This window comes from Rhineura floridana, chromosome 2 (genome assembly GCF_030035675.1).
Source record: "Rhineura floridana isolate rRhiFlo1 chromosome 2, rRhiFlo1.hap2, whole genome shotgun sequence".
Taxonomy (NCBI): Eukaryota; Metazoa; Chordata; class Lepidosauria; order Squamata; family Rhineuridae; genus Rhineura; species Rhineura floridana.
The window spans coordinates 206135348-206162771 of NC_084481.1; the positions used below are offsets into that span (position 1 = coordinate 206135348).

Here is a 27424-nt window from a genome sequence, read left to right on the forward strand (position 1 = left end):
CAATAGTCAAAACTGCATACAAAATGTGTTTATTGTGATAAATTTGCACTAAAATGCTGAAGAATTTTCATGAGGATGTTTTTAAAAATTGCAAATTGCTTCAGAAACTTGAAGAACTGTATTTACGACTGGAAAAATAAGAAACTGAGAAAACTGAAATTGACAGATCCTTCTATCCCTACTGAGGCTGATGATTCCAACAACTTCTGGAGGGTCACAGATTATGTACCCTGCACTAGACATTACCGTATACAGGGCAGAATTATACAATGGATCCTTCATAAACATCACACACAGAACAGAAGAGTTGTCTATCTGGCAGCTAATCATCAGAAGACATCTGGAGCAGAATAGTTGATGCCTGACCAACGAACTAATGCCTCTAGAAATGCTGCCTGGTTCCTTCCCAGGAAAGGGGGACAGTTAAAGAAAAAGGAAATCTGACAAATCAATCCTAATCTAGTTTGAGAATAAGTCTAGCTAAACTGTGTTACCAATATATGGGGAAAATCATATAACAGGAAAATAGGGCCATTTAATAATAATTTCATATATCTGTATGCACAAGAAAAACCTTTAAAAAAAATTGAAATGACATGCAGAACATAAAATCCAGTCTTCTTGCTTAGCCAAGCCACCAAAAGTCAGCTCTAATGAAAATTACTTACAGCAATACTATACTTAGGCTGTGAGGTAACTCTGGGAAAAAGGAGTGTCTGAATTAGGAGACAGAGACATTGGAAGTGTACATACCATACATTCAAAGCACATCCTCCCCAAGAATCCTGGGAACTGTAGTTTGCTAAGGGTGCTGGGAATTGTAGCTGTAACCAGTTCCCAGGATTCTTTGGAGGGATGTGCTTTACATGTAAGGTATGTACACAGCCATTGTGACTTTTGACCTCTCTTTGAAGTGTTGATGCACCTTCTATTAAGCATTACTACCCCATTACTACTCCTTACAAAGTTCTGTAAAATACACAGTGACAACCAAGGTTTGCAACTGAGTGCATAGAGTTTGCCACCAAGTGTGAGAGAAAATCAGAGCCAATACTGACTTTCTAACAGGCAGCATTTATGCTTCTGAAATGCAGAACTACTAGTTCATCTGTTCTACAGACAAGACACAGAAAACAACATCAATCTCAAACTTGTGCATTTAGAGTCTGGCAATGCACTCAGATTATCTGGCCGAAGTGCATATGTTGAAGAGCCAATTCATATTTTCTATATATTTTGGCCAAACATCTTGATTATGGCATTGAACTGTGGCCAGTTTTAGGTTTGGAACCAAAATGAAGAGAAACAAACAAAGCTGAACCAAGAAATATAAGGCACGAGCCAAGAATAGCAATCAATTTTATGTGTCACTGTGAACGCTGCCATCTCTAGACGCAACACAGAATCTACCGACAACACAGTTTTCCAAAAGGCTGAGGGCTGCTTTGACATTAGAATGGCCATATGGAGCCTAACTGAAACACATCCCACAATGATGGCTGCTCTGTGCTGCAGTTCTAATGGTAGAGTGGCTTGTCAGAGGGATCCTCTACATAATATAGACACCATGCCACTACCAGCCACAAACATACTATGCTTTATACTTGCTACTCTGAACAACTGTCACACAGAAACAGTTTCCTCCATGTGTCCGACAGAACATGTACACTAGTACTGCATGAACAAAGTAAGTTTTTCAAACTAAGACTTTGACCTTCATTAGGATCGCCTCCAGCCTGATTCAAGCGCATACCAGAAATTTAGCTTTGCACAATTAAAGTAGATTAAAGCACTCTGTTGTCCTAGCATAACCAAACCACTTTTTAAAAAGGGCTTTTTGCAGTTAGGAAAGTGACGGGGAAATGCACTGAAAAGTGTGGGATGAACAAATGATTAACAGGAAGTCATATGTAAACACTGCACAAACAAATCAGGATGAATGCTTATATTATCTTCCTGCAAACAAAGCAGAACAAATGCCAAATAAAGATGGGACAACGCCTATGCAAGCAAATCAGGATGAATGCTCAATTAGCAGGTGGCCTGGATGAGCGCTGGATCATCTTCTGCGAACAGGGGAAACACTGGGAATTATCCGTTCAATCTGAAACAGAGTAGATGTGCCCTGCATGAAAGATATTGAGTGGGTCTGACTGTTCCCAATTCTCTCAGAGGCCTACTGGGATAACTGGTTGAGGTAAGTTTTGTTGGTGGGCTCATGTTGGGTTCATATCAGGTGTTTAGGAGGAGTCTTAGAAAGGAGGAACATGGGTGATGCCACCCCAATTGCAGTGATCATGGGTAGAGGGAGGTATAGCCATGGGGGGATGGTGAACTACCACAGAGGATGAGGGCAAGTCTATCTACACCTTGTTCCTCGCTCCCACTCCTCTCATGGACAGGTTCCTCATCGCTCATCTGCTGTGCCCACTGGCCTGTGTGTGTTGTTGTTTAACGCCAGATCGGTACCCAATAAGACCATACTCATCCATGATCTAATCGTGGACGAAGGTGCTGATTTGGTGTGCATTACCGGGACCTTGGTGGGTAAGCCGGGAGGAGTTGATCTGACCCAGCTTTGCTCATCTGGATACTTGGTGCAACATCAACACAGGCTGAAGGTATGGGGGGGGAGGAGTTGCTGTGGTCTACAGAACCTCCTTCTCTGTCACCAGGAAACCACTCTGTCTTAGAGCTAGCTATGAGTGTTTGCACTTTGTGTCGGGCCAAGGAGACAGTAAATGAGGGTTGCTGCTGGTGTACCATCCACCCTGCTGCCCGGAAGCTTCTCTGACCGAGCTGGCGGAGGCCCTCTCAGCTGTGGTATTGGAGGAGCCCAGAACGATAAGCCTGGGTGATTTCAATGTCCATGCTGAGGCTGCCTCTAGTGTTCCAGCTTGGGACTTCATGGCCTCTATGACGACCGTGGGGCTGTCTCAAGTTGTCACTGGCCTGACACATAGGGCAGGGCACACCCTCGACTTGGCTTTTGCTCCAGATGGAGGAACAAGTGGTCTGGAGATGGGGGTGGTGGATGTCACACAATTGTCATAGACACACTACTTCCTGGTGAAGTTTAGACTTATGGTTCTAATCCTTCCCTGCAGGGGTAGTGGCTAGAATAAGATGGTCCGCCCCCAGAGACTAATGTAATTAGGATTCCTGAATGCCCTGGGAGAGTTCCCAGTAGATAGAGCAGGTAACCCTGTTGAAGCCCTTGTCATGCTGTGGAACAGTAAGGCACATTGGGTTCTTGACACGGTTAGACCCGAGTGCCCTCTCCGACATTGTGGAGCCCGGTTTGCACCTGGTACACCAGTGAGCTAAGGGCAATGAAACAGGCTGGATGGCAAAAGATGTGTTGTGAAGCTGATCGGGCATGAGTAAAACTTCATAACCGTGCCTATGATACAGCAGTGAGGGCAGCAAAGAAGGCTCACTTCTCTGCCACCATCACATCCTCAAGCAGCCGTCCAGTGGAGCTTCCTGTATTGTCAGGGGTCTGTGGACATCAGCTCCAGGAAATGGAGTTTTAGACCTTTCAGAGGCCCACTGTGAATTGTTTGCAAGGCACTTTGAGGGTAAAGTTGCTCGCCTTCGTAGCAATCTTGATGTCCCATCCACATCTACTGTAGTCCCCAGTGAGGTGTCCAGTGCAACGTCTGCTTCAACCTCTTGGGAACACTCAGTGGATGAGTCCTGATGATGTGGACAAGGTGCTTGTGAAGATGAGGCCAGCAACATGTCCTCTTGACCTTTGCCCTTCTTGGCTTATTAAAACTTGCTGAGGGGGTATGACTAAGTGGATCCAGGATGTAGTCAACGCATCTTTGGGGGAGGGAGTGGTCCCAGCTGCCCTGAAAGAGGCAGTGATCTGACCGCTTCTGAAAAAGCCCACCCTGGATCCACTGGTTTGTGACAACTAAGCCCTGTTGGAAATACCCCCTTTTTAGGGAAGGTGATCGAGAGGATTGTGGCACAGCATTTGTAAGTACTCTTGGATCAAACAGATTATCTTGACCCTTTCCAATCTGGATTCAGGCCTGGTCATGGGACTGAATTGGCTTTGGTCGCCTGATGGGTTACCTTTATCAGGAGAAGGACAGAGGGAGTGTGACCCTGTTATTCTTAGTTAATCTCTTGGTGGCTTTTGATACCATTGACCATGGAATCCTTCTGGGCCGGCTTGTTGGGATGGGTACTGGAGGCATTGTTTTAATGTGGTTCTGATCCTATCTCCAGGAACATTCTCAGAGAATAGCACTGGGTGATTGTCTTTCAGACCCCTGGCAGCTGTGCTGTGGGGTGCTGCAGGGTAACATCTTGTTCCTCATGCTGTTTTACATCTATATGAAGTCCTTGGGAGTGGTCATCAGGAGATTTGGGGTGAGATGTCAGCAGTAGGCTGATGATACCCAGCTCTATTTCTCTGTAACATCTGAACCGGGAGAGGCCATGCAAGCCCTGGATCGCTGCCTGGACTCAGTGGTGCACTGGATGAGAGCCAATAAACTGAGTCTGAATCCTAGCAAGATGGAGATACTGTGGATTGATGGTTCCCGAGTTCGGATACTTGGTCAGTTGCCTACTTTGGATGGGATCGCATTCTCTCTGAAAGAGCAGGTCCATAGTCTGGGGGCGCTCCTGGATCCATCTTCGTTGCTAGAGGCCCAGGTGACCTTCATGGCTAGGAGTGTCTATTACCAGCTTTGGGTGGTAAAACAGTTGCAGCCATTTCTGGACTGGGATAGCCTAACGACTGTTGTCTGCACTGGTAATCTCCAGGTTGGATTACTGTAATGCACTCTATGTGGGGCTACCCTTGAGTTTGGTCCGGAAGCTGCAGCTGGTGCAAAATGCGATGGCAGGACTTCTCACTGGGGCAGGGTATCGCCAAAATGTCACCCTGCTGCTAAAGAATTGCACTGGCTACCTATTAGCTACCAGGCGAAGTTCAAGGTTCTAGTTTTGGTGTACAAAGCCCTATACAGCTTGGGTCCAGGATACTGGAAAGACCATCTTATCCCTTATATACCCAATCGATCACTGCACTCTGCAGGTGAGTGCCTCCTATAGATACCATCTTATCAAGAGGTCCGTTCTGCACAACATAGGAAATGGACCTTTAGTGTAATGGCACCTACCCTTTGGAATTCCCTCCCTTTAAGTATTAGATAGATGCCATCTTTTTGGTGCCCACTGAAGACCTTCCTCTTTCAACAAGCCTTTTAAGTAGAGACCTTATCCCATTCTTCATCTGTGCTGGAATTGCTTTTTAATGTGTTTTTAAACCTTTTTGTTTTTGTTGAACAAAGCTTTTTAAAAGCTTTTTAAAAATGTTTTTAAAGTTGTTGTGTTTTAATATATTTTAAAGTCTATTTTTATTATGTTTTAAAGTGTTTTTAGTTCTTTTGTTTGCTGTCCTGGGCTCCTACTGGGAGGAAGGGCAGGATAGAAATCTAATAAAATAAATAATGCCCAGGTCTTCAGTGGAATATTCTGGCAAGAGCCACAAGAAAGCAGATAAGTATTTGATGGCCTGGAGCTGTAGGACTAGAAGTATTTAGACCATATTCACATTAATAATTATTTCAATTTATGTTCCTGTGATGTTCATACTGAGGACTGACTGGTTCACACATGTTGCAGGTGTGAACTGGCTCCACTGAAGAGTGTTTTGCTTAAAGTATCATGAAAGTTCTCTCTCTGTGGCATTAATTTTAGAATGGTCCACTCACACATGCATGTCAATACTTGATGCTGCAGTCAAGTTATGATCGTGTGTTTGAACCAGGCCTTATATAAGTGATTAACAGAGGAAAAAACAGAAGCACAGACTTTTTTAAAATGATGAACAGTACCTTTAGATTGCAAGCCTGAGGTCAGAAACCATCTTATTATTGCTAACTATAAGCACAGATGAGAAAGGAGAGTCCTGAGTTGTATGATGTACACAACAGGAACATGGAATGTGAGAAGCATGAACCAGGGAAAGTCAGAAATTGTCAAGCAAGAAATACTTGGGAATGGGACACTTTCATTCGGGCAACTACAAAATATTTCATGTAGGAAATGAGAAATTAAGAAGAAACAGGGTTGCTTTAATAGTGAGAAGTGATGTAGCAAAGGCAATTAGGAGCTACAATGCAAACTCTGAGCAAGTTATATCAATGAGATTCAACTGGAAACCTATTAACATAAGTTACATAACCACCATCCAAGTCTAGGATCCAACAGCAAACACAGAAGAAGAGGAATTGGAGAGATTTTATGCAGAAGTACAGGAAGAAATTGATCACACACCAAAACAAGATGTGCTGATAATCATGGGGGACTGGAATGCAAAAGTAGGGAACAGAGAAGAACTAGAAATTGTGGGAAAATGGGGATTAGGAGATATAAATTAAAGTAGGAGAAAGACTTATTGAACACTATGAAGCCAATAATTTGTTTGTTGCATACACATTTTCTGAGTAACCAAAAAGACGACTGTACATGTGGACATCACCAAATGGTCAATATAGGAATCACATTGATTATACAGCCACAAGAGTGGCTGTATACTAAGCCACAAGAGTGGCTGTATACTACAGCCAGAGTGGATTTTTCACATTCCGCAATGTTAAATTGAAAATACCCCATGTCATTCTGATGCTTCCCATAAGCTCATTTCAAAACAAAACCTTACAAAACTTATAGTCCTGAACGCAGAAACGCTTGCTTAACAACCGTCTCAATTTTCATGGTGATACACAAAACAGTCAGAGAATAGAGAGTTCAATGTCTAAAAAGAGCGGGGGGAAAACCTCAGAGCCTTTTTGGACTTTTTTCTGTCAGAGTTCTCATAATCTGTTGAAATTCATTAAAAATCAGCCATGTTCACAGAGTACCTGTAATCCTGTTATGACCTTGCCCCATACTGTGACCTTCATCTTCTGCAGTTTAAAAGTTTAAAAAATGCCTGGCTGATTTTCAATTAATTTAAGAAATTTTGGCTGGAACCCAATTATAACATCGGGCACGCTCAGTAAGAACCAACTTCTGAAAGTTCTAAAAGCCAGACTCACAGCTGCTGGGCTTGGCTAATCAGGGGACCACACCTACACCAGACTTTGATTTCACTTGAGACAGTTATGGCTTCCCCCAGAGAATCCTGGGAAGTGTAGTTTGTGAAGGGTGCTGAGAGAAGACTCCTGTTCCTCTGAGAGAGCTCCAGTGACCATCTGAACTATATCAACTGTCTTAATAATGTTGCTTCCTCTCTGCTAAAACAAGATCAGCACAGCACATGTCTTGTTTCTATTCTTTGGGCTGATGGCAGGTGTTGCCACCACTCACCATGTGCTCAGAGTCACATGTTACCAATTTTTTCCAAGCTACACAGCAAGTGGATTGGACTGTGAAAGACCAACCCAAATTGTGTTTGCATTTTGACACATATGTAGGGCAGTACAATATCTCAGAGAGGAGGTCAGGTCTCCTGCTCCCCTGGTGCATTCACTATAGCTGCTGTTTCCCTGCTGTTAACAAGTTTCATAGAAATATCTGTGGGCTATAGGTACGTTCTTAAACCGCAAGGGTTCTTGCTTATTAGTGAATTATATAATTGGTAGCAGATGGCGGCGAAGTTCCATACTTTCTGTGAAAATAAGACCAGGAGCAGACTGCAGTATAGATCATGAACTGGTCATATTGAAAATCAGAGTAAAGCTAAAGAACAACAACAAAGCAATCATAATGCCAAAATACAATTTAAATAACATCCCAGAAGAATATAAAGATCAAATAAGGAACAGATTTGAGGCTTTAAACTTAGTTGATAGAGAACCAGAAGAACTATGGATTGAAGTCAGAGACATTATCTGGGAAGAATGCAAAAAGGCAATACCTCTAGTTAAAAAGAGAGAAAGACCTCAATGGATGACTGAAGAAACTCTTAAAATGGTTAGAGAGAAGGAAAGCAAAAGCAAAAGGAGATAGAAACATGGTCAGAACCCTAAATGCAACAATATAGCAACTAATACATAGGGACAAAGAGAACTATTACAATAGTTACTGTATAGAAATAGAAGAGGACAACAAAAAGGGTAGAACAAGAGCCCTATTCCAAAAGATTACAGAAATGAAAGGGAAATTTAAACCAAGAGCAGGGATGTTGAATTATCAACAGGGGAACACACTAACTGACTGAGATAAAATAAAAGATGTAAGCAATACACTAAAAACTCTATAAAAGAGATGCAAGGGTGACAGATTCATTCATGGACGACCCGTATGATGAAGAACCAGGAATTTTAGAATGTGAGGTGAAAGCTGCTCTTAAAATACTTGGAAGAAACAAATCAGCAGGAATAGATGGCATACCAATACAGTTGCTACAAGTTACTGAGACTGAATTTATCCAAATTTTGAGAAAAATTTGTCAACAAATATGGAAAATAAAACAATGGCCCACAGACTAGAAGTGTTCAATATACATTCTAATTCCAAATAAAGGGGATCCCAGGGAATGCAGCAATGATCGAACTATTGCCCTAATATCCCATGCAAGTAAAGTAATGCTCAAGATTCTACAACAAAGGCTCTTACCATATATGGAGCGAGAAATGCCAGATGTCCAAGCTGGATTTAGAAAGGGAAGAGATACCAGAGATCATATTGCAAACATACACTGGATAGTGGAACAGACCAAGGAATTTCAGAAGAAAATAACCCTCTGCTTTATAGATCACAGCAAAGCCTTTGATTGTGTAGATCATGAAAAACTATGAAAAGTTTTAAAAGAAATGGGGGTGCCACAGCATCTGATTGTCCTGATGCACAACCTATACTCTGGACAGGAGGCTACTGTAAGGACAGAATATGGAGAAACTGAATGGTTCCCCATCAGAAAAGGTTTGGGACAGGGGTGTATTTTATCACCCTATTTGTTTGATCTATATGCAGAACATATCATACGGAAAGCAGGATTGGACCAAGATGAAGGAGGTGTGAAAATTGGAGGGAGAAATATCAATAATTTAAGATATGCAGATAATACCATACTACTAGCAGAAACCAGTATTGATCTGAAACGAATGCTGATGAAAGTTAGGGCTTATCCAAACGGAGCAGGATAATCCACGGTTTCCATATTCGGTTTGTCATCTGACAGTCCTCATTTTGCCTTTTAGTTCGCTCTTTCCCAACAAAAAAAAATTTTTTTTTTGCACCCGCACACGCAGTGGTAAGACCCCTACATTCTATTCGCTGTTTCCAAGTTCTGCCTCTAAAACCTCCCCCTATCAACCAATTGGTCAGCAAAAACATGATGTATGCCCCTCTCCCCCTTTGCAACGAAGCACAATATGGCTGTAAAGGAGTTCTTGCTGCGGAAGGAAAGGGAGAAGGAGGTGGGTGGTCGGTTTCAGCCTGCCCCGGGAAAGCTTTGTCAATTTCATTCTACTGGTGGGGTTTTTGTTTCAAATCATTTCATGGAGGGAAGGAAAGGGAGAAGGAGGGGGGGTGACACGTTTCTTGCTTTTTTGGAGAAATAAGTGCAATTGCCAGCGTGTGTATCTCCTTAAATATCCATAAAGGCAGAAAAGCATACATTCGTTTAAGCATAATATCGCAAATACAAACAAGAAAGGGGCTGCTGGTCGGTTTCACGCCTGCCTCAGGAAAACTTTGTCAATCTCATTCTACTGGCTGCGGTTTTTGTTTCAAATCATTTCGCAGAGGGAAGGAAAGGGAGAAGGAGGGGGGTCACACGTTTCTTGCTTTTTTGGAGAATTAAGTGCAATTGCCAGCGTGTGTATCTCCTTAAATTTCCATAAAGGCAGAAAAGCATACATTCGTTTAAGTGTAATATCGCAAATACAAACAAAAAAGGGGCTGCTGGTCGGTTTCACGCCTGCCTCGGGAAAGGTTTGTCAATTTCATTCTCTATGGTTCTCCAATCTCTAAGGAGATACACACGCTGGCAATTGCACTTATTTCTCCAAAAAAGCAAGAAACGTGTCACACACCCCTCCTTCTCCCTTTCCTTCCCAAGGGGAAATGATTTGAAACAAAAACCCCAGCCAGTAGAATGAAATTGACAAAGCTTTCTGGAGGCAGGCGTGAAACCGACCAGAAGCCCCTTTCTCACTTGCTGTGCATTGCAGATCTCACCCAGAGCGGCCATCCAGTTCGCAGGCTGGCAAAAAATAAAATGCATCTGCACAGTAGTTGCAGACCCCCCCCCCAACACCCCACCATTGCGATGATTGGTTCAATTTTCCCGGGCTTATTCTCGCACATGTGCAAAAGTGCAGATACGTGATTGGCTGGAATGAGGAGAAGGGGCAAGGGGAAACGCCCAAGAACCACCCATCAGCGGTAAAGTCCACGGTATTGCATCCTACCTCCTGAAGGCACAGGGGATGATTCCCAATTTTAAACAGCAAATCATATTTTTGCCAGTATTGCAAGGAGCAGATTTAACCCACGAAAATGCGTAACAGCAAATGACGTCATTTGGATGACCGAAAAATAATGAACACACATAGCGGGCGTGTCACACATTTTGCAGTCGTCTGGATGAGCCCTTAGAGGAAAGCACAAAAGCAGGACTATAGCTGAACGTCAAGAAGACTAAAGTAATGACAACAGAAGATTTATGTAACTTTAAATTCGGCAATGAGGACATTCAACTTGTCAAGGATTATCAATATCTTGGCACAGTCACTAAGCAAAATGCAGACAATAGTCAAGAAATCAGTAGAAGGCTTGGTCTGTGGAAAAATGGAAATTGACTGCCTTCAAGTCGATCCTGACTTATGGTGACCCTATGAATAGGGATTTCATGGTAAGCGGTATTCAGAGGGGGGTTACCATTGCCTCCCTCTGGGGCTAGTCCTCCACACCTGGCTAGGGCCTGCTCAGCTTGCCACAGCTGCACAAGCCAGCCCCTTCCTTGTCCGTAACTGTCAGCTGGGGGACAACTGGGCTCCTTGGGACTATGCAGCTTGCCCACGGCTGCACAGGTGGCAGGGCATATAAACCCTGAGACACTCACTGTGGGGGTGATCTTTAGTTGGCCCTTTACACCCAGGTGACACGAGCGGGGATTTGAACTCACAGACTCTGGACTCCCAGCCAGGCTCTCCTCCCCACTGTGCTATAACAGCTTACAGGTCTGGGGAGGTTAGCTATAAGAGAACTAGAAAAGGTCCTCAAATGCAAAGATGTATCACTGAACACCAAAGTCAGGATCTTTCAGACCATGGCATTTCTCATTTCTGATTTCTATGTATGGATGTGAAAATTGGACAGTGAAAAAAGCGGGTAAGAGAAAAATTAACTCATGTGGTGTTGGAGGAGAGCCTTGTGGATACAATGGAGCACGAAAAAGACAAATAACTGGGTGTTAGAACAAACTAAACCAGAACTATCTCTAGAAGCTAACATGATGAAACTGAGGTTATCATACTTTGGACACATAATGAGAAGACATGATTCACTAGAAAAGACAGTAATGCTGGGAAAAACAGAAGGGAGTAGAAAAAGAGGAAGGCCAAACAAGAGATGGATTAATTCCATAAAGGAAGCCACAGACCTGAACTTACAAGATCTGAACAGGGTAGTTTATAACAAATGCTATTGGAGGTTGCTGATTCATAAGGTCGCCATAATTCGTAATCGACTTGAAGGCACATAACACACACACAAAGAGCCTTTTTCAGTTGAAGTTATCTGGGAGCCTTTTTCAGTTGAAGAGTGTGGTTAATATAATTTAAATGAATAATAATTCCAGCACAGTTTGTTAATGTGAACAGTCACAGAAGTGGACTGTTTCCATTGTTCTATAGGTACTGCTGATCACCAGAGAATATGGCTATTTGGAATGGAGGAAAGAGAAAAACTCACATTTATGTTAACAAGACCAACTCAGATGAGGAATTGTGGTTCTCCAGATGTTGTTCAACTCCAACTTCCATCAGTCCCAGCCAACATGGCCATTGGTAAGAGACGACAGGAGCTGTAGTCTAGCAACACATAAAGGGCCACAGTTCCCTCCCTCTTCATTTCTCAGCATGGCTGAGAAATAGCACTATGTACTCCTATTCTTCAAACATGTCCAAATAATAACAGTTTTCAGTACTTCCTTGAATGACCTGCAGTAGTGTTGTGGTAAATTCAGAAATGCAGGGTCTCTTCATATTAGTCACAGCCATACCCCTCCAACCCTGCAGGGTTGAGAATGAGATCCTTGTTAATGCCTTCTCCCACAACAACAGATGTCCCCAGGAGCCAATAAGCATGAAAGAGAGTGTTAGCTACTGAGAAGAGTCTTCTCACTGGCTGACTCACCTCTTTCACTCTAATTGGCTCCAGTTAGAAGGAAAGGACAAGGAAGCCTGTTAGAAGACCCTTCTCAGTGGCTAACACACTCCCTTTTCATGCTGATCGTAGGATGCTGGAGACAAAGGGACCCTGCTGAGACCCTGCCCCCCAAAAGGTAACAGGTCTAAGATGCACCGAGACGTCAGACGACTACACCCTTGATGACCTGCACATGTGCTCCATAATGATTGCTTATAATTATGCAAATACACTTTTATATGTAAGGTTCTTCCACTGAAAAGTGCAGCTGCGCATAGCATAATCTGTGAGAAAATGGCAATTTCCCTGAGGTACAACTACCTATATATCCCAAGGGCATAAGTACATGGGCAGATGCTCTCAGTGAAACAGACAGATTTTTCAGAATCATTTAGTGACCTGTAAAGAAAACTTAACAACAGGCCAAATTAATTTGTTCATTCTTTGTGTACTTTTACCCAGCATGTAAAATGGTTCCCATGCTAAATTAAATCAGAACAGACTGAACTAACAGACACATGTTGGATTTAATGGATTTGGCAATGCTGAAATTAAGAGAAAAAGAAAAAGCTGGAACAGAAGAAAAGCAAGGACAGTGATCAATGCAGAGAATAAGCAACTAATACAGAGAGTTGGTGGCCTGATTCAGACACAGTGATATACTATGTTTTAGTGTTACATGAATTGGCTTCAGGATCATTGACTCCCCTCTGGCACAGCTACAAGGAGGAGATTGAAAGCTTTTGCTTCCATTTTTAACTAACCATGGTTACTTGTTATGTCCATACCTAGGCAACTGCAGTTCAGAAAAACAAGCCACCTTCAAAGCCATGCTGGGGGTGAGAGGGAAGGAACATGAGCCCGAGGCTTTTTCACAAAGCTACATCGAACAAACCAGATTAACGTTGTATAGTGTCATGGATAGATAGGAAAATCTGGATTCAAATCCCCATTCAACCATGAAACTCACCATTTGGCCATAGACCACTTTATAGAATCATAGAGTTGGAAGGGGCTCATAAGGCCATCGAGTCCCACCCCCTGCTCAATGCAAGAATCCAAATTAAAGCATACCCGACAGGTGGCTGTCCAGCTGCCTCTTGAAGGCCTCCAGAGTTGGACAGCCCATCACCTCCCTAGGGAATTGGTTCCACTGTTGTACCGCTCTAACAGTTAGGATGTTTTTCCTGATGTTCAGCCAAAATCTGGCTTCCTGCAGCTTAAGCCCATTATTCTGTGTCCTGCACTCTGGGACAATTGAGAAGGGATCTTGGCCCTCTGTATGGCAACCTTTCAAGTATTTGTACAGTGCTATCATATCTTCCCTCAGTCTTCTCTTCTCAAAGCTAAACATGCCCAGTTCTTTCCGTCTCTCCTCATAGGGCTTTGTGTCCAGTCCCCTGATCATCCTTGTTGCCCTCCTCTGAATCTGTTCCAGTTTGTCTGCATCCTTCTTAAAGTGTGGTGTCCACAACTGGATGCAATACTCAAGATGAGGCCTAACAAGTGCCGAATAGAGGGGAACCAATACTTCATGCGATTTGGAAACTATATTTTTGTTAATGTAGCGTAAAATAGCACTTGCCTTTTCTGCAGCCACATCGCACTGTTGGCTCATATTTAGCTTGTGATCAACAACAACCCCAAGATCCTTCTCACATATAGTATTACTGAGCCAAGTATCCCCCATCTTATAACTGTGCATTCTTAGCCTAGTATAACTCTCAGGGTTTTTATGAGACTAACATGAACACCCTGTGCGTTGTCTGAGCTCCCTAAAGGAAGGTCTGGATAAAAAGGCAATAAATAATTCAACTCCCAAAACCAAAAGAGTGTGAGAAAAACATTCCAGTCTGGCTCTAGTTCGAACAATCTATGGCCCCTCTAGCCAATATGCTTGCTAGAGTCACTGCTTGAGGGGTAAAATTCTATACAGGGCACTGTTTGCCTCATGGAGTTTGGACCCAGCCTGTTTCCCAACTGTAGTGTGAATTTCACCTGCAAGGAGACTGAGAGCTAGATATATCCAAACAAATGCATGGAAACAGGTAAGCTACCCCCCCTTCCTTCCTTGTATTATCTATTCAAGAAATTACCAAACTGTAGTCCACACAAACATTTTATCTGGTACCCTGGGCCTTACCAAATTTCAAGCAAGGTATGATAAAACTGCTGCCCACAATTTCAGCTGTGAGAATAAAGTTGTTTTCAAAAATTATTTATTTATTTATTTAAAAATATTTCTATCCCGCCCTTCTACCCTATAATAGGCTACTCAGGGGGGCTTACAATAAAATCGAACATATACATAATAAAATTGTACATAATAAAGATCACAAAAACATTAAAATAAATTAAAATAGGAGAGTGGTTCTGAAGGAACTAAAGAGGTAAAATTAAAATAGAACGCTAAAATCAGTTCAGGATCTAACTTCAGTCCCTCCCAAAGGCTCTCTGGAACAAGATGGTTTTCAGAAGTCTCTGGAAAATCATCAGGGAGGGAGCAGAGCGGGCTTCTTGGGGTAGGGTATTCCAAAGCTTGGGGGGCACAGCTGAAAAGGCTCTCTCCCATGTGCCTGCCAGTCTAACATCTTTCATTCCAGGCACGCAGAGGAGACTAGAGGCAGATGATTTTAAATCTTGGGCAGGTACATATGAGCATAAGCCCTCAGGTACATTGGTCCAAGGCCATTTAGGACTTTAAAGGTCAGAACCAGTACTTTGAATTGGGCCCGGAAACAAATTGGGAGCCAGTGGAGTTGATAAAGCACAGGGGTGATATGCTCCCTGCGCCATGCTCCAGTTAACATTCTGGCTGATGCATTTTGAACCAACTGTAATTTCCAAACCATTTTCAAAGGCAGCCCCACATAGAGTGTTTTACAGTAATCAAGCCTTGATGTCACCAATGCATGTGTCACTGTGGCCAAGTCAACTGCTTCCAGGAACGGGCGCAGCTGGTAGACCAGTTTGAGTTGGCCAAAAGCACTCCTGGCTACCGCAGCCACCTGATGATCAAGCAGCAGACCAGGATCCAGGAGGACTCCCAAACTGTGGACCTGCTCCTTCAAGAGGAGTGCAACCCCATCCAGAATAGGTTGCAGCTCTATCCCTGGTACAGTTTTCTCCTTGAACAGCAATACTTCCATCTTGTCTGGATTAAGTTTCAGTTTGTTACCCTACATCCAGCCCTTCACAGTCTCCAGGCACCGATTTAGAATGAGCTCTCCCCCCCTCCAATTAGGTGGTAGGGAGAGAGAGATTTGTATCATCAGCATATTCATGACATTGTACTCCAAATCTCTGGATGACCTCTCCCAGCAGTTTCATATAATTGTTAAAGAGCATGGGAGATAGAATGGGACCCTGTGGTACCCCACAGGCCAATGGCCAGGGGGTCGAGCAGTAGTCTCCCAGCACCACTTTCTGGGTCCTGTCCATTAGGTAGGACCGGAGCCACCATAAAACAGTGCCTCCCAATCCCATCCCAGCTAGATGGCCTAGAAGGATACCATGGTCGATGGTATTGAAGGCCGCTGAGAGGTCCAGCAGCACCAACAGGGACTCATTCTCCCTGTCTGGTGCCTGGCGTAGGTCATCAAGCAAGGTGACCAAGGCAGTTTTTGTCTCATGACCAGGCCTGAAGCCTGATTGAAAGGGGTGTAGATAGTCATCTAGGAAAACTTGGAACTGAGCAGCCACCACCCTCTCAATCACCTGCCCAAAAAGTGGAGATTAGAGACTGGGTGGAAGTTAAGATCTGCAGGATCTAATGAAGGCTTCTTTAACAAAGGTCTTATCACAGCCTCCTTCAACAATGTTGGCATAGAACCTTCCCTTAAGGAGGTGTTATTTAAATATTCCAACCAGTCAGCTACTCCCACTCTGGCAGATTTTCGGTCAAGAGAACAAGTAGTAGCTCTTATTTCTCCCAGAGTCCTGTTCACATCCTCAGGCTTTACAAGCTGAAATGTATCCACAGAAAAATGACCAGAGGAAGCCTTGGGGACATCTGGCACAATGAGGCGTCCAAGTCAGTCTGAATACGGGCAATTTTATTTGCAAAGTGCCTCGCAAACATGTCACAATGAGCGACTGAGGGCTCAGAGTCTAATGTAGTACCAAACCCCAAAAGACTCCGGACCACCCGGAAAAGCATTGCTGGACAACACTGAGCAGATGTAATGGTGGCAGAGAAGTGAACTTTCTTCGCTGCCATCACCACCACATGACAGGCTCTAAAATGAGCTCTGGCCTGTGTTCCGTCTGAAGCAGATTGAGTTTTTATCCATCGTCAAGTTATGAGAGATATAACAAGATATTGTTTTGGGGGGGGGGTATATACACTGGCTGAAGAGAATATGAAAGAATGTGAACTTCTCATACATACATTGTACTGCTGTTTCATGTATGTACCTAAAAGTCAAAGGATTTCCACCAATCTGTCTTTTTTAAAAAAATATTTAGTTTATGAACAAGAAAAAATACAGAACAAAGAATAGCCCAAATATAACTTCATGATCATATTAACAATTCAATTATCTATTTTTCCTTATTTTTCAGAAATAATATATTGCAAAATCTGTTCTAAAAACACAGGCACCGCTGTAGGGTACAGTTAGTCAATTGTTCAGCCATACTACCATGTACCCCTCTGTCTTTTCCTTTGCAAATAGTAGATGGCTCCCAGGTTTTGGTGCTTACCTGTATGGATCCACCTGTCCTTGTTGTACAGATATAACCTCTTACATGCCAGGAGGCTGCACTGTGCTAGGGGACAGCACAATCAAACGATGGAAGATAGGGAGCTGGCTTTTATCCACTCTACACTTCAGCTACAATATGAGTGGTCTCTTGTTTTTTAGCCCTTCTGATATTATGGACAATAATGAATTTTGAGACCATCTAACTTTTCATCATGGTATTTAGAAGAAAGAATAACACTGTAGTAGAGGTGTAACCACAGAAAAAGCCCTGTAAGTTTTTTGGGGGGGCAAAGGACATTGAAAAATGTTTTACAGTGCTGTACAGCATTGAAAAGCACTGTAAAAGTGATCCAAAATAAAAGAGCTCCTTCCTCAACCCCCCTCCCTAATTTTTATTTGCTAACCATATTTCCTGGGGGACAACTAGGAATGAACAAACATAAGAACCAGAGGACAGGGTGTTACACTTGGAACTCAGCTATCTAGCTTGAATTCAAGCTTATCCATGGAACTCATTGGGGCAGCCCTGGGAAAAAACATTTATGCCTTGTCTTCAGTGCCCTGTGTGTAAAAATAGGAATCGGAACAGCCTTCTTCAAAGGCTGATTGAGAGAAAGGATCAGAAAAGAACCATAAAACACTTTCTACTCTGAAAAAAATTATATCAGTATAAAACTGTACAAAGATTAAAAGATTTGGCATGCTAATTTACTGGAGAGCTTCACAATTCCAAAAAAATGGATTTAAAAAAAGAAAGGATTTTTGCCTGGGAAGAGACATGAGGAGAATGCACTTAGCATGAGATGTAAAATGCTGATGAGAAGATTCAGGCAGCAGACACACTAGTTGCTTTAAAAGCATCCAGACCATTTTCTCTGGCTGTTTTGAAACAACTCTGCCTACCGCTGGCCACATCTCCCTTCCCCACTGCTGATTAGGACTGCCCACAGCAAAGTGTTGGGCCAATCACTGTGTCTGCCTGAGCCTACAGCAAAGTGTTTTCATTGGACACATTTGGGGAGGCAACGTGGCTGATGCCCAATCCGTTTTGAAGTCTGTGTGAAGCTGTCTGCAAGGTAAAGTGCACCTTCTGAGGTTTTGGAGTAAAAGAGGGCAGAGTTTGCTTGGTGTCGTGTGTCCCCACAGTTCAGAAAATGGAGGTGGAGGTGCACTGAAGCCAGCAAAACCACAAGTATATCTGTATCTCCAATCTCCTCTTCCTACAACTTTTCCTCCTCCATACACTACGGCTGTGAACACACTAGTTGCCATATCAAAGCATTCTCATTAGCCACACCTGGAGCGGGAACATTGCTCTGCCAATCAGTTGTGAAATTTCTTTAAAGCTGAGTTAAAAAACAAATGAACATTCAAGCTGCTCCCACCAGGTTTTACAATAAAAAGGGGTGGGTTTTGACTAGCATTGTGTGCCCCGTTTTCGGAGGAGAAAGGTGGCGATGCACTGGAAGCAGCAGAACAGTGAGTGTGTTTCCGTCCTACCTTTAAAGCTGTACTGCTGCTTCATTTCTTTTTTTCAATTTCTCAGCACTCAGACAATCCCAAAGGAAGTATGGACAGTAACTATGGAAGGCATATGCTTGCTACCTTTTTTCTATATCAGGAATGGCTGCATGGCAGGCAGATGTTCATTAGGTGAAGCATTTTCCATCAGTGCATCTCCATGCCAGAAGACACTATGCCTGCTGCATTTCTGCCTCACATGGCATTTTTAAATCCACAGAACCCTTCTTCCCAAAAGGTGACAACCATAGGAACATAGCACTTAAAACAAATTGGACTATTAGTTCATCTAGCTCAATATTACCTACTCTGATTGCCAGCAGCTCTCCAGGGTTTCAAACAGGAGATATTCCCAGCTCTACCTCCAAATGCTGTGGATAGAAGCTGGGATCTTCTGCATGCAAAGCAGATGCTCTACCCCTGAGCTATAGCACATCCCCAAAGATGCATGCCTTGGAATTCCCTGATGCTAGGAGAGGAAACAATCACAACACTGTCTGCTCATTAACATCTAATGGCCATTGATGGCTGGCATCTACAAGCTATACTTTGCCTGCTTTTTTGGGGGGGGAGGGCAGTGAAGGAAAGAATGTTTTTCTTTAATGTAGATAACTAAGTCCAAGTTCTGCAGATAACTAACAAGAGGAGGGGCCTTGTGGGCTCCCAGGGTATATTCAGTGGAGGCTGGCCCATTAGAGCAAACAGGGCAGTGCCCCACCAATTTGTCCTCAGCCATTCCCCACCTGCCTGACCAGACCAGGGGATGGCCTCCTCCCAAGTCCCAGTTTTGTCCTTGTAGAACTCAGCAGGGAGGAGGATGGGGAGAAACCTATCATTGGCTCTGGCTCCATCCACTATTGGCCTCCCTGCCTTCTGCCCCACGAGCCCCAGTGGGCACCAGCCACTACTGGGCAGAGCTTGGAAAAGTTACTTTTTTTGAACTACGACTCCCATCAGCCCAATTCAGTGGCCATGCTGGCTGGGGCTGATGGGACTTGTAGTTTAAAAAAGTAACTTTTCCAAGCTCTGCTACTGGGTATGTTGCTGCTTTTTGGAAACTGATGGAGCTTTAAAACTAGGACTGTCTATGTGGGCACATGCCTGCAAATCCAGGCTCATCTTGTGAATTTGTAAATAAGCATTTATTATAATAATACTGTAAGTCCAGCAGTGTCTCCTGATGAGGAAACTAACCTTGTAAAAGGCCACTGTCTGAACTTCCTACCAATTGGAGAAGTAGGGGGGCTGGCTCTTCATTTTTCTTTCATTTCACTGTTCTTATTTTCTCCCTCCTGTTTTTACTGATACGGCTTTTCTTTCCTTACCCCTTTCCATGTTTCCATATCTTTGCTTTTTCTTGCAGCCACTGCATTAAACATTTTAGCAAGAATGAAAGCTAGAAAAAATGCTACTCATTGCATTTCTTTCTAGCAACACTGAACAAGGATTATGAAAATCATTGTGAAGCAGGAAATGGCGGGGTGGGGTGAAGGGAAATTGGAAGGAACTTTCAGCTTATGAATGTGTAATGAAAGAACGTGAGGCTTTGCTTCAGTCAAGATGTGCCAAGGGTGACTGGGCTGAGTTCTTTGAACAAAAGGGTAATTATTATGGTTAAGCATGCTAGGAGCTCGAAAGAAAAACAGTCAAAAATTGAATGAGTTAGGGGTCACAGCCAGATCAAAAATGTTGGCCTAGATTTGATGCTTTATGCTTTGCTTCAGGAATGCAATTTATTCCCACCTGGATCCAAACAGTTTCATAGCAATTGTGTCTATGGATACAGTCATGGAAATACCAAAATGAGTCCTAAAATACCCATGCACGTTCTATGTAGATATGCCTGGGAGACCCAACTGGACTGCAATGCCCTAAATGCATGTACATGGTTGTTTAAGGATATTTTTATCCTTATTCACATTTCAGCTCTGGCAAACATGCAAACTGCAGAGCTTCTCCTAACAACATGATTTATGCCAATACAGCACATGTATAAACCATATGAATTACTCAAAAGTGCAAGGCAGGAGATGTCTGCAGTGCACCAACATTTAAATGCAGGAATCTGGTTAAGTATGAAGACTACCCAGCATTTAAGAGCTTGGGACAGTGAGTGAGTATGCAGTAGGGTCCCTCTGGCCCTGCTACTCCAATGGTTCATTCACTCACCCTTCTCTCCAGCTTGCATCTCACTGAAAGCCTTCCTTAAAAGCCATGTTTTACAGCCCCTCCTAAATGCTAACAAAAGCATGTTCTGGCAGACTTCTTCTAGCAGAAGATCCCACAACCCTGAAGCAGTGATTGAGAATGCCTTGTTTCTTGTGGAGCTTGTCTTTGGACCAGAAGGCAACACCACCACTACATGCTCCCTAACTTGCTCTGAGCTCTTAAAGTGACAAGCAAAGCCTCCAGGATGGGACGTGGGAACTCTCATTTCCTCTAGCATTGGGTAGTCCCTCCCCCTTATTCAGAACTAGGGATGGACAAATCTATCGATTTTGCTTTCTCTCAGTTTCTCTTTTTTTCAACTTTAAGTTCTGTTTGTCACATTTTCACATCAGTTAGCAAATTTTTATTTTAAAACGTTGTCATGAAAATTTGTCAGCATATTATTGCACATTTGTCCTAATATTTTTGCAAGCAATTTGTCCTAATGTACTTTTATATTTATTAATACATTCATTTTTGTGCACACTTTCCCCTATATATTCAGTTTTGTCACGCTGCTTGGTTGGAGAACTGCATCACAAAAGTTGTAGAAGTGCAAATTTCTAAAGACTGCTGCATTTTGGTTCACATATTCTGTTGGAAAGTGCAAATTAGTAAGTTAAGTTCGCATTAAAATTTCTCCCCTGTCCTTACTCTCTGCACGAAAATATATGGAGTGGCCTTATCTTGAGTCTCATCATTGGTCCATCCAGTCCAGTACTGTCTACTAATCACATCAAAGACTCCCCAAGGTCTCAGGGACTGGCCATTCCCAACTCTGCATCTTGAAATCCTTTGACTCTGGAGGCACCCAAAATTGCCATGGCTGCAGGCTTGAAGGATGGACACTGCTTCATATTTAGTTCTCAAACTAAATTCCATATTTGGGACTGAGAAGAGATTTTCACTCGTCAGATTGGCTAGTGACCAAGGGTGTGTGTATCTTCCTCTGTAGAGGATGACTTGGGCCATTTGCTTAAGCTATCTAGATTGTTCTACATATTCCTACATTTGGCAGACATTTCTGGCATGCCTTAGAGTAGTGAGCTGGACAGCTTTCTTTCCAGTCCTGTGATTCTAAGATTCCAGTGCTGAATATACTCCCACACTCATTTGTGCACTACCTTTCTGCTTTTCTCCCTAAACATGGGGAAACAACCATGTATCATGCCGCACACTAATTTCTCCAAGATCATATGATTACAAAGACACCGCAGTCATGTTGAATTTCTGGTTTCCTAGTATGGAAGCACTGCAGGAGATCTTCAACTATTGTTGGATGCTCCAGTACTGGTTTAGAGTAATTATTACATGCATTTAAGAATTTAAATGCTGCCTTGCTACATGAGAAAAGTATGTATCCAGTCAAGGGTTCTGTCTCCAGCAATGGCCAATCATATGCCTGAAAATTTCACAGGCATGATGTCACACCAACAGTGGAAAGGGATGTACTGGTATAGACTAGGAACATTTTCCTTTCTAGAAACAACCAAAATATCAAAGAATGAGCTGTCTGTTAACACCAACCTAAAAACCAAAATATCTTCAATGGTGCCATTTTAATAGTTCCGGTTTAACAGCAGAAGATAATATTTACAGAGAAGTTCACTCATAACAACCAAACTTAGGTAAGTCAAGTGTCTCCCGTGCAAATGCAAAGAATGCTTTAATGGATATTTATCGCAGGAAGGAGTGAATGAAACATACCACATGTATGTGGATGTCAATATGCAAGGTCCTGGATACTATCCCATAAAATATAATAATAAAATATTAGTATTTTTAAAGCCCCCAAAATGCATCATATCAAATTAGACACATCATATGAACAGAATAAAAGTCACACCTATGACATGATGAAACATAAGTAGATTGGACAATCCCTAACCTTGTTTGCTATGTATTCTGTCTAATGACTGAAATCAGTCTTCGCCAATGTGGTTCCCTCCCCCCAGATGTTCTTAACTATAACCCCATCAGCTCCAGTCAGCACAGCTGTGTTGGCTGGGTTGATAAGAGTTATAGTCCAAAACACCTGGAGGGCATGAGGTTGGCAAAGGGAGGAGGCAAATAACTTTGAACCAATTGTACAGAGAGGCTGACACAATGCATCACTGGAAGTATCTGGCATAGGACAGAAACAGAGTCTCCAAAAAGAAGCCCAGCCAAGCATTTGCTCTCACTGTGTTCCCCTCCCCTATCCATCCTATTAGTTTTACAACTTTCAGTTCTGTGCATGGTTATAGGATGACTCCAATGTGACATCCTAATCTAAACACAATTAGCTCCAGCAGGAATAATTTTTAGCTTAAAGTCTAGAGGACAAAATAAGGAAAGCACAATGTAGTGCAAAGACCACTACGCTGATGTATTATCATGACCTGTGCCATCATAGGAGGTGCCTTTTAACAGCTTCAGCTGGTAAAACAGCTGTTGCCATTTCTGGACCAGGACAGCCAGGCCACTGTTGTCCACACACGTAATCTCCAGGCTGGATTACTGTAATGTGCTCTATGTGGGGCTACCCTTGAGGTTGGTCCAGAAGCTGCAGCTGGTGCAAAATGCAGCAGTCAGACTGCTCACTGGGGCAGGGTATTGCTTGCCAACATGTCACCCCTCTACTGAAATAATTGCACTGGCTGCCCATTTGCTACTGGGCCAAGTTCAAGGTTGTAGTTTTGGTGTACAAAGCCCTATACAGCTTGGGACCAGGATACCTGAAAGACCATCTTATCCCTTATATACCCAGTTGATCACTGCACTCTGCAGGTGAGGGCCTCCTGCAGATACCATCTTATCAGGAGGGCCATTCTGCACAACATAGGAAATGGAGCTTTAGTGTGGCGGCATCTAACCTGTGGAATTCCCTCCCCTTAAATATTAGACAGGTGCCATCTCTGTTACCTTTTCGGTGCCTATTGAAGACCTTCCTCTTTCAACAAGCCTTTTAAGTTGAGACCTTATCCCAGACTGTGTCTGTGTTGGAATTCACAGAATCATAGAATAGTAGAGTTGGAAGGGGCCTACAAGGCCATCAAGTCCAACCCCCTGCTCAATGCAGGAATCCAAATCAAAGCATTCCCAACAGATGGCTGTCCAGCTGCCTCCTGAATGCCTCCAGTGTCGGAGAGCCCACTACCTCTCTAGGTAATTGGTTCCATTGTCGTATGGCTCTAACAGTTAGGAAGATTTTCCTGATGTTCAGTTGAAATCTGGCTTTCTGCAACTTCAGCCCATTATTCCGTGTCCTGCACTCTGGGACAATCAAGAAGAGATCCCGGCCCTCCTCTGTGTGACAACCTTTCATGTACTTGAAGAGTGCTATCATATGTCCCCTCAATCTTCACGCAGAGTGGTAAGCAGCGGTAACGCAGCTGAAGCTCTGCTCACGGCCGGAGTTCGATTCCAACGAAAGGAGGAAGTCGAATCTCCAGTAAAAGGGGTCGAGGTCCACTCAGCCTTCCATCCATCCGTGGTCGGTAAAATGAGTACCCGGCATATGCTGGGAGGTAAAGAAAGGCCGGGGACTGAACTGGCAATCCCACCCCATATATATGGTCTGCCTAGAAAACGTCACAAGACGTCACCCTAAGAGTCGAAAACGACTCGCACTACAAGTACGGGGACACCTTTACCTTTAAACCTTTTTTTAAAAAGATGTCTTGAAAGCTTTTAAAAAAATGTTTTTAAAGATGTTTTGTTTTACAGTCTGTTTTTATGATGTTTTAAGGTGTTTTTAGTGCTTTTGTTTGCCGCCCTGGACTCCTGCTGGGAGGATGGGCGGGATATAAATCAAATAATAAATAAATAAATTAACAAACAAACATCGCAAGTAGATGTAAGGATTATCAGAGCTGTGTTAGTTTTTTTCCAGTCCCTGAGAACAGCTGCTATTGTCAAGTGCATAGCTGCTTAGCTATAGCAAGAGATGGTACTTAACATGGGTCATGACAAGAATGTTGCATATTCTTTACCTATTAGTTATCATGGACTCTTCAGGCACTTATGAAGCCAGGAACATCAGTGCAAACCTACACACCAAATATTTGGGGTACTTAAAAATGTTTTTTACTGTGATCAATTTGAGCTTATGGATTGTTGCACTGGCAAAATAAAGGATCAAAGCGTGGTGCATATGCCTCCTCACCAAATGGAACAGTAAATGAGATAAAGTACAGAAGGATGACCATGCCTACTCTTATTGCTTGCCACTCTGAATATCTTCTTGAGCACACATACCTTTGAGATCTGGGCCATTAAAAAACAAAATAGCAGGGCTGTGGAGTCGGTACGCCAAACCTTCGACTCCGACTCTGACTCCTCTATTTTTCTACTCTCCGACTCCTCCACCCAAAATTGCTTCCGACTCCGACTCCACGACTCCAACTCCACAGCCCTGCAAAATAGACTACCTTCTGACCTAACATGTGCTCTTCCAAATCAGTGGCCAATCACTGAACCAGTGCATGTTTTTAGGACCACCCTAATTTTCTGATTGTACATTGTTTTAATATTGTGGGTTATATCCAACAGTATGTGAGCAGAGTACAGCTAGTGCAACAGGACTTCCATTTCCTTTCCTCTCCTCTCCTCCCCCTATGCCCCTAACCCTCTGGAGCTAATTTTGAAAGTATACAAGGGGCTGGAGGGGATAGTAGAGGAATTCTGTTGCATGAGCAGATTGGCAACATTGGATGTAGGTCTGTACTTTTTACACTGTTGAAGTCCATCCTAGGACCTTATGGTGATGAGTAAGAACAATAATAACAACAACAATTTGGGATAAAATTGGTGGATTAGTAAAAATAATAGGAAATAAATTTCAGATAATAATCATAACACAACCACCACTTTAAAAAAACATGTATACAGGGATCTATAAGATATTTTGCCACTTACCTACACACTGGTTGTTTTCATTCATTTGGTAACCAAACCTGCAAATGAGAGGAGTTCTTGCAGCAGCAGGATAATTGGGAGCAGGAGCTGGGGCTGGAGGTGGCGGTGGATATGCACCAGCATAAGGATTCTGATATGGTGACCGATAAACAGGATTTGTTCGTGGTATGCATAAATAGCCACCATTCTGGTTAACACACACCATATCTCCTCTACAGGCCTCCACAATAGTCCGGCATTCATCAACATCTGAAAGAATGCAGATATGGGAAAAGCAGTATGGCACTCTGCTGATTAAAAGATGGTTTTTTTAGTGGATTCATCACCTGAAATGTATACACATTTAATCAATTTATCATTCAATAGTTGCTTACATTTATATGCATTTTCATATCAGCAACATTTCAGTATAAATGCCTTTTTATAGTACTGAAGGAAGTGTGAGAAAATTCTACAATTAAAAAATGTTTAAGCTATAACTTACTGTTACGAGGAAAGGGCATATTTAATATTTTTCCCCTATTACAGTAACATATATAAAACAGAATGGGCTCAAATACAATAATCGCCATATCACTAAGTTAACAAATAAAGCCTCTAATCCCAAATTCATTGATTAAAATTGGTCCTAAAGGTTGAGTTGATGGCTAGAGTAATCCTGTATTCACACTATGCTGGGACTAGAGATACGCCGCTGCTACACACTGGCAGAACATCACCCATATCCACTGGGCACTCAGCCCAGAAGGAAAAAACACACAAACAGAAAATACAAAAACAGTGTAGAAAGTGACAGACGCACCCAGAGTGCCCCTGGAAACGCCACTTGCACCCACCAATCAGGGACTGTGTTGGTGACAATGCCCACACGCTGCTCACATCCAGAAGGAGCCAATAATTTTGTGACAGGGACACCCCCCCAGCACTTTCCCCTGCATCACCACATGCATACACAACAGGCAAAATGACACCACAGCACCTCCACTCCATCAGCCCCAGTGGCTGAGCCAGCAACAACTCCTCTACAGCTAGTCCCTCGCCTTTCCTTCAAGCAGGGTTTCAAATCCCATTATGTTCCACGTGAGCACTGTTTTGGGAGACAATATACAAGGAGGCAGAAAGAGCCTGCACAACACTCCATTGAAGCGTCTTGTAGAATGGGGCTTGCACAAAGCACACACAGCCCCTGGGACAAGGGTTCAAGGCAGATACCTTGGTATCAAATAGCTAAGGGGAGTGGCCAGGCCACACACAACAAGGATCACCAACAACAACCAGAATCACCACACTGGCAGCAGCAGTAGCCAGTGGTTAAATGCATAAGGCATGGAGGTGGGAAGCAGAACATGGGGATTCAAGCTGCCCCAGGGGAAGGGAGCAACATGCTCTCACTCACTTTTCAAATGCCCCCCCCCAATTCTCAAATCACTGGCAAAGCTGAGGGAGCTCCTAGGAGTTAAAACACTAGGGATGCAGGCACACCATAGATTTAAAGACCACCCCACCTACCCCCAAGCATTCTGGGAATTGTAATTTGTTAAGGGTACTGGGAGTTATAGCTCTGTGAGGAGTAAAATACAAAAAGCAGTCATGCAACTGTCCAGACCCCCATGTTTATCATCTTGTCATACCACAGTGAAGAACGATCTAATGGGCCCAGTGTAGACCCACAATGACAAAATAAATACACACCAACAGTGAGGTCTGGTCTAAGATAGACTACTAAAAAAATCTTAGGCAAC

General features: G+C 43.1%; 1 protein-coding gene across 1 annotated transcript in view; it reads right to left on the reverse strand.

Moving 5' to 3' along the window:
- FBLN5 (fibulin 5) overlaps positions 1-27424 on the reverse strand; it is a 111147-nt gene that overhangs the window by 69200 nt on the left and 14523 nt on the right. Inside the window, exon 4 of the mRNA XM_061611970.1 lies at positions 25683-25931. Within this exon, the coding sequence (XP_061467954.1) occupies positions 25683-25931 (249 nt within the window). The remainder of the gene's footprint in view (positions 1-25682; positions 25932-27424) is intronic.